The following is a 7514-nucleotide window of genomic DNA, read 5'->3' as shown; positions in this document are numbered from 1 at the left end:
CATGTCCGGTGGGACATTGAGTATTAGTATACTCATTGGTACATTAATTTTGCGAAATCATGAGTTGAATATAGGTTCATTAAATTCAGATAGGGTATCCTCATCTTGAGTTGAACCTTTTAAGATTTTGTTGGCCGGAATGCTCGATATGCAACGAAGAATTTAGCATATCACCGAACACTCACGAGTTTAGGCTGAAACTTTAGGCAGATGGATGGCCAGTCATGCTGAAAATATGAATCGGATGATGACTCTTTGCTGAAAGAACATCTGTAGCACCTTAGCAACATGTTGATATTAGTTCTGTCAGAAATCTGGCATTGATGCCCCTGGTACAGCCAATACCACAAGCACCTCCTCTACGATGGAACACGCATCCTAATCCAGTACATGAAGTATGAAATCTTCTGTCACCTGTTGAGTTTATGTGATCAGAATGGGAAGTAAAAAAGTCATTCCCATAAAAGGAAACTAGGGTATACTTGGGGGCAACCTTTCCTTGGGAATCCACTATATTATGGAAGACAAAACTAGGTACATCTGGAACTGCAAGCAAAATTTTCAGTTGTACCATTACCCTGGTCTACCATAAACCTTATCCAGAATGGATTGACCAGCGGCCTCCATTACCGTGACCGAATTTGCTATTTTTCGACCAAGACTACCAAATTTGATGTTTGTCAACGAAGACGATGGAAATTGATGTTTTTCGACCAAGACAACCGAATACAACCAAGATTGCCAGATTTGATGTTTTTTCGATCAAGACGGTCAAATCCAACCAAAATGGCTAAATTTGATATTTTTCGATTAAGACGATCGAATTCGACCAAGATGGCCGAATTTGTTATTTTTCGACCAAGATGACCAAATTTGACGTTTTTCGACCAAAATGGCCGAATTCGACCAAGATGGTTGAATTTGATGTTTTTCAACCAAAACGACCGAATTCGACTAAGGTAGCTGAATTTGCTATTTTTCAATTAAGACGGTTGAATTTGATGTTTTTTCGATTGAGACGATCATATTCAATCAAGATGGCTGAAATTAATATTTTTGCTTGGCTAAACAGTCACATTTATTGCATTAATGACGAATTAGGTCGCCTTCATCTTTTCAACCAAATGCGAGGTGACATGGGGGGCAATGTTGTAGCCTCATTATGGTTGAGCCAATTAGGAGGGAAAATGTGTCAATGCAGGAAAGTCGAGAGTGGCCGAGATATTCGGAAGCTCGATTGTGGCCGAGAATCTCATGTGAAAGCAGTTGAGATAAGGGGAGTGTGACCAAGAGCTACAAAGCGCAGTTGAGCGGTCGGAAGGCAAAACATGATTGAGATGGTAAAAGCAAAGCGAGGCCGACATAAGAGGAATAACCAAAAGAAGAAAAGTAAAAAAGAAGTATCTAGAGAAAGGCTTTTAGTTTACTGGCGAAATCATCAACGATCCAACGCGACAAAATCAAAACAAATCTATCTTTTATTTTAGTTTATCTTAGAATAGCAATGATCCAATAGCAATAATTCCTAGCTACGGTTTTTAGTTGTAATTCAAATCTATAATCAACTTTCGGAGGAAGAACTAGGCCATTTGATTATCACCTAATCGTTATAAAACTCTGCAAGTGGCTAAGTAGGTAGCTAATCTTCTCATAATATAATCATATATGTTTCATTCTAAACATATCTACTTATTTCGGAGCATAGGGTCAAAGCTGATCATTTTAGATTAAGGTGGTGCATCAATTATGGCATGCCTTTACGCACTACACGTGACACTAAACAAAGCTTAGTGCGAATAATGTAGAGCCCATATTTGATATGGATTCTTCATCGAGTGGGCCATTTGATATGTAGATGTATATATGCTAAAAGCAGGCATACATAGTGCATGAAACATATGAACATCTGTATGCAAAGCTTATAAATTCTCTTCTATTTCTACATTAGATTTTTTAAAATTTTTTTTCACCGCTTTTCCTTTTTGGCTGCACAAGAATCTCTCCTTTTTGATAAGAAACATGCAGGTGTACTAGAGTAGATATGAATAAGAAGAACATGATCAGCGAAGAAGAATAAGGAAGAAGGACGGTCATGATCGGATTTGCTGCCGAGAAAGAAACGGAGCCTGATTCTCAGACGCCTCCACTCTCTCGCATGATGGGCACATGGTAAGGGTCGTCGCCGGGACCGGCATGTAGAAATGCGGGGACCGTTTCAACGCCCTTAGCTCTAACAGCTCTCTCTGGAGCCTCCGATTTTCTTCGGTTAGGTTCTCACAACATCGTTTCAGGAATTCACAGTCGACTTCCGTCTGTTTCAATTTCGTTCTGCGAGATTTCAAACATAGATGAATAAATAAAAAAGAAATTATACAATGCAAAATGCAGTTCATGCTGCTCAGATGAACAAGATGGGTGGTTATGATTGTCTGATGAGAGTGATTCTTTAGAACCATAACCAATCCATGGTATGCCCCAACAAATAGATGGATCGATCATACTGTTGATTGGGCCTATTTCCAAATAAATAATCGTCACCGTCCATTTTATAAGCTGATGATCGGATGTAAGGATATCATGTGGGTTATTCTCAAAGATTCTTTTGTTTAACACTTCTTTTTTTGCCGTGAAAATCTGATCCTTTCAAAAAGTGGGCACTGCAAAGGGGATCACTTGGAATAGAAAAATCAAGCAGATCTACTCATTGTGTCAGCCACAGCTGTACCTTGAATCGTATTGTCGGGTCCAATGAATAGATCAGCCTGATTTTCAGGTGGCCATCATGGTGTGGACCGCTCGCTGGCGAGAAAAGGGACAGCATGTGATTATTTTTCTGAAATGAGTATGGAAAATGCACCCACTCGAATTCACACATGAAAATGAATTTACCTTGCTCTTCTGTTTTGGAACCAGACCTCCACCTGCCTAGGTCTTAGATTCAGTTGTTTTGCCAATGCAAGCTTTTGCTTCTGTTACTCATTAAAATGAAGAAAATGTAATTTTATTAGAAAAGAAAATAAAAAATAAAAAAGCAATATTAGGGATGAAAAATAATAGGATGGTCCACCAGGTTTGTCTGACCTGGCCCTACCATGGGTATCGTCTTGCCTCAATCCAGGATCCAAGTTTGACGACAGTCCCAAGAGAGGTTGATCCAATATCCAAGCCTGTAGGTTGGTATTGTGTTAACCTTCACCAACTTGGCGAGGATCCGTGAAATGGCTTATGTACTAGTTGATCTGAGCCGTCAATAAGAAGAATCAACTCTTGGGTGGCCCATTGACCAAAATCCTGATCGATTAAATCGTCTGAAGAAGTCGCTGTTCCATTCTGGGTTTTTGTGCAGTGTAGCTATTCTTATGAATGGCTCAGATCAACGAGTACATTGGCCTATGAATGCTCGCGGATATTAAAATGCTTTACCCCATGATGAAGACTAACAAAACAAAATAAAGTACAATCATCGAAAAAATAGATTTTGCAAGACTACACGTGTGTATCAACATGCTAATATGTCACATGTGCAAGATCAGAGTGGTTCATCAGGTGGACCACACTGTATGAATCGTGAATTGTTATGATCGTCATGCGTATACATCTATACCGTGTGGCCAACATGATTGACTGATTGGATCTTGCACATCTTCACCCACATCTTCGTACACGTGTGGGACCAAGAAACCTCTTTCATTATTGTATCTGATAATTCCAGAGAGGAATGATATGTTGCTCACGCATAGAGTAGGGTGGTGGATGCCCCAACATATCCACCGTACACGTGGCATTATATCTAAGTCAAGCGGGGCCAACCGAGCCGAGGGACCCACTATTATAGATGATCATAGCAAAAAAAAATCACACTGATTGGATGATCGGCTCATCAGAACAGTGGACAATCCACGACAAGCGTTGTGATTGGGCCATGGCCCATGCCTAGTGGGACCCACAACCAGGATGCTCTGGATCAGTTATTAAGAACTTGCTCTGAAAACTACTAGGAACGAAAGTGGGCTACTCATCAGGTAGATGACCAGCAATGGACACGTTTTATGAACGACTCGGATACTGCACACGTGCGCCAACAGAAACAGAGAGAGAAGCGTGTAAGTGTATATACCGGATTGAGAGTGTTGTGCTCTTTGAAGCTCTCTTCGAGAATGGCAGACTGCTCTTTAGATAACCTCAGCTTCTTCCTCGTCGTCTCCCCTTCCTCTTCGTCGCTCCCTGTCATTCTGCCACCTCCATCGTTCTCCTCTCTATCCGCGCTACGTCTCTTCCCGCCATTCCTAGGCGACGATGATGGTGCGTCATCCGTATCTCCGTCATTCAATGCAGGCATCCGATTCACGTCGATGCCTCTTGCATTGGATCTCGTCTCCATCTCTGTTGGAATAGAAAGGAAAACGATATTCTGAGAGAGAGAGAAAGAGATGAGAAATGAGAAGTGCGTTTATTTTGTTCTAGCTTACTACTACGAGATCAGAGCCGCTCATCAGGAGGGGCCCAGGGTCCAGATGCTCTGATCATGAAAATCTGTTAAGATACACAACGGGTCGATTTTGGGTCATCTCATTTAGCGACTGGAGCCCACCTATGAGAAGGTTCGATCACTCACGCATTTGAGACGTTGACAAGGAAAGTCTCCAAATATCTTACCTGCAAGCGATGGATGCGCGGGGTTAGTCGGATCAATGTCAGCCGTTCGTAAGCTTAAGCTTAAGCTCAGATCTTCTCCCTCCATCTTCGCCTAGAAGCTTGCAAAAACTCAATAGAAATCGGAGATTTTCGCCGGAAATGGAATGAAACAGATGGAGATCTGTAGAAGTTACTGTATCCGGGAGATGAATACTTCCTTAGAAACGGCAAGAGAATGCAATCTGCGGCGGCAGGATTTGTGCCGGAAAATGTAATCTCCGGTGAAATCGGCTGGAAATCTGCACAAAGGATCTGATTTTCGCCGGAATATTGTCGGAAGATGACAGATCTATGACGGGAAGCACAATCTCACGCAGAGAAGACCGGAAACTGTATTAGATGATCCGATTTTGGACGGAAATTCGCTGAAAACGAGTAGATCTTAGCTGGAAAATGTCAAAACAGCTCGAATTGCGTATTCGAATTAGCCGGGTATAGTACGGAAAATGCAGTCTCCGGCGATAAAAGGAGGAGAAGAGAGGCCGAAAAGACGGACGTTCGCGTCTTTATGTAAAACGACGTTCCGTCTTCTTATATTTATAACCAAAAAGAAAACCCTAACCATCGTTCTTAACCTTGGTCAGATTTTTGGAAAGTCTATGATCCTCAGGCGGCCTTCGGTTTGGATTGGACACGTGTGCTGTCCACCGTCCCGTGATCCAGTCCGTTGATATGATAGGCCTCGTGATAGATGGACCCGTTGTTTTCCAAAGTATGGTTAGGAAACATGATACAACAATGGCCCATATTTAGTTAAAAGAAGTCTGAAATTTTGGCGGCTAGGATCTGTAGGAAATAAGGTGGGTCCCATCGGACGGTGAAGGAATGGAATCGAATTGGGTGCGATGTGAGTCAAAACCACCCCACCGTGAGCCACCGTGATGTATATGTTTAATTCACGCGGTTAATTAATTTTGCCAACTCATTACATGGCATTAATCTAACAACGAAGCGTCTCAAAATCTCAAGATGCCCACCATTAAGATCTTCTTAAACTATCTATCTAACCTTATTAAGAGGTGGGATGGCAAATAAATATCATGGTGGACCTAAGAAGGTTTCATATGAAGGTGTCATCATCCCCACATTTTCCTCTGGTGTGGTTCACATGAGCTTGGGATCTGCTTACTTCTCAGGCTCGGGAGCTAAAACAAGCGGGCAAAATGGATAGATGGTGTAGATATAAAACACCTACATCACAGTAGGCTCCACAGCGTCCAACACCACCCGCTCGGCTTCCGATCGAATCGCTCAATGGGCATGTACTCGTGTGGTAACTTAAAGGGTTGAGAACATTACGAATGTCCTCGGCCGAGTAGCACATGAGTTGTCCGCTTTCCGGACGGGGAGAGAGAGTTACGCTAAATGATTGAGGCCGAGATGGGAAATCCGAATCTGTACGGCCCCCTTGGATGATTGCCCCGGCATTGCACGTGCACGTCACGTGACGTGGCGCGAACCCCGGTTGGCCGCGCGTGCGCCCGCGTGCGCTGTCGGGTTCCTCGGGGGCAGCGCGTGGGGGAGGTGGACGTGGCGAGCCACTGGATCTCGCCACGTCCGCTGGTGGGCCCTTATAAACGACGGTCCAGGGGGAGCTGCTCGCGCCACGTAAGCCTGTCGGTGCGTGGGTGATCTGGTGGGCCCCATAAATCATTGGGTCACTCGACTCCATTGCATCACCCGCCTCATCATTTTGGCGAGTGTTCTGGGATGTTTATCTACATCCGCCTCTGAGATTCTCCTCCCTTATTCCCAAAATAACCCCATTCCTGTCAGGAATTACACCACAGCCCTCCCCGTTCTTGAAATGACGTAAACGACCCCATCTCTTCATCAATGATAGTTTGGACTCCAAGGATACCTTTGACATTTTAAACTGATAAGATTTCCATTTGCGAAAATGGCGTCAATGCCGCAGATCCAGCTGGCATGTGGATGGAATTATATCCTATGAAATTAAAACACTCAAGTCTGTGTGGCCCACAGTGTTGTATATGTGAAATCCAATCCGTCTATCAGGTTCCGTCCTTGATATTATACCCTAAGGCCAAATATCAGATAGATCCACAATCCATATGGGCCACATCACATGAAACAATAGAGATAGCATGCCAACCATAGGTTCATGTATGTGGGGTCACCTTTTTTTAAAATCTTCCATCAGACCTATTAATCAGGTGTAACTCACTGGGATGAAGAGGATTTACAGAAATCAGACTGATAAAAAAGTTCAGGCAGGCCACACCGTGTGAACTTATTAGTTTTGATAGCATCCTTACATTGTCCCCATTGGTGTGGCCCATATGATCTTTTAACCGGGCCTGTCTTTTTCATGTTTAGCTCAAATAATGTTCCTCACTTGATGGATGGAATGGATTTTACATATACAACATGATGGACCCCACAAAGCTTGAGTGTTTCACGTGCTGTTTAAAACAGCTGTTTGCAGATGATTGGTGACAATGAAGGGGTAATAAGGTCTAAATATGTATAATTAAAAAATATATATATATATTTTTTTAAAAATCCAATCTTAGGAACAAGCGCGACATCTAAACATCCCAATAATCTCGTATGCATGTTATTTGTAAAAAAGATTAAGAGATTTCTTCGTAAAGAGATATTAAAGTGGCGCTTAGTATATGGCCATTCATATGTATGCACTTATTTGCTATGATGTGCTATACAGGTGTCACAATCAGAACCATTAAAATGATGGTCCTGCCCTTGTTATAGATAGGAATCTATCATATTGGACCGTTTGAATGATAAAGTCAAGAGTCCAAATTCAATAAATAAAAGTCTTAATGGGGCAGCCT

At 42.6% G+C, this 7514-nt stretch overlaps 1 protein-coding gene across 2 annotated transcripts; it reads right to left on the bottom strand.

Moving 5' to 3' along the window:
• Positions 1 to 1906: 1906 nt before the first annotated feature.
• Positions 1907 to 5192, bottom strand: LOC131240234 (homeobox-leucine zipper protein HAT4-like). 2 transcript variants are annotated; one of them, XM_058238363.1, is made up of 4 exons: positions 4657 to 5192; positions 4118 to 4411; positions 2890 to 2969; positions 1907 to 2328 (listed from the first exon to the last, which is right to left on the bottom strand). In XM_058238363.1, exons 2-4 carry the CDS (start codon positions 4379 to 4381, stop codon positions 2091 to 2093), a joined length of 582 nt encoding a protein of 193 aa, XP_058094346.1. In that variant the 5' UTR covers positions 4382 to 4411; positions 4657 to 5192; the 3' UTR covers positions 1907 to 2090. The 2 variants fall into 2 exon arrangements, with proteins under 2 accessions (XP_058094346.1, XP_058094345.1); XM_058238362.1 differs by having other exon boundaries at positions 1917 to 2328; positions 4118 to 4383.
• Between the last annotated feature and the right edge of the window lie 2322 nt (positions 5193 to 7514).

Source organism: Magnolia sinica, chromosome 3 (genome assembly GCF_029962835.1).
Source record: "Magnolia sinica isolate HGM2019 chromosome 3, MsV1, whole genome shotgun sequence".
Classification (NCBI taxonomy): Eukaryota; Viridiplantae; Streptophyta; class Magnoliopsida; order Magnoliales; family Magnoliaceae; genus Magnolia; species Magnolia sinica.
Note: the sequence above shows the minus strand (reverse complement) of the source record. Positions and strands in the feature narration are given on the sequence as shown.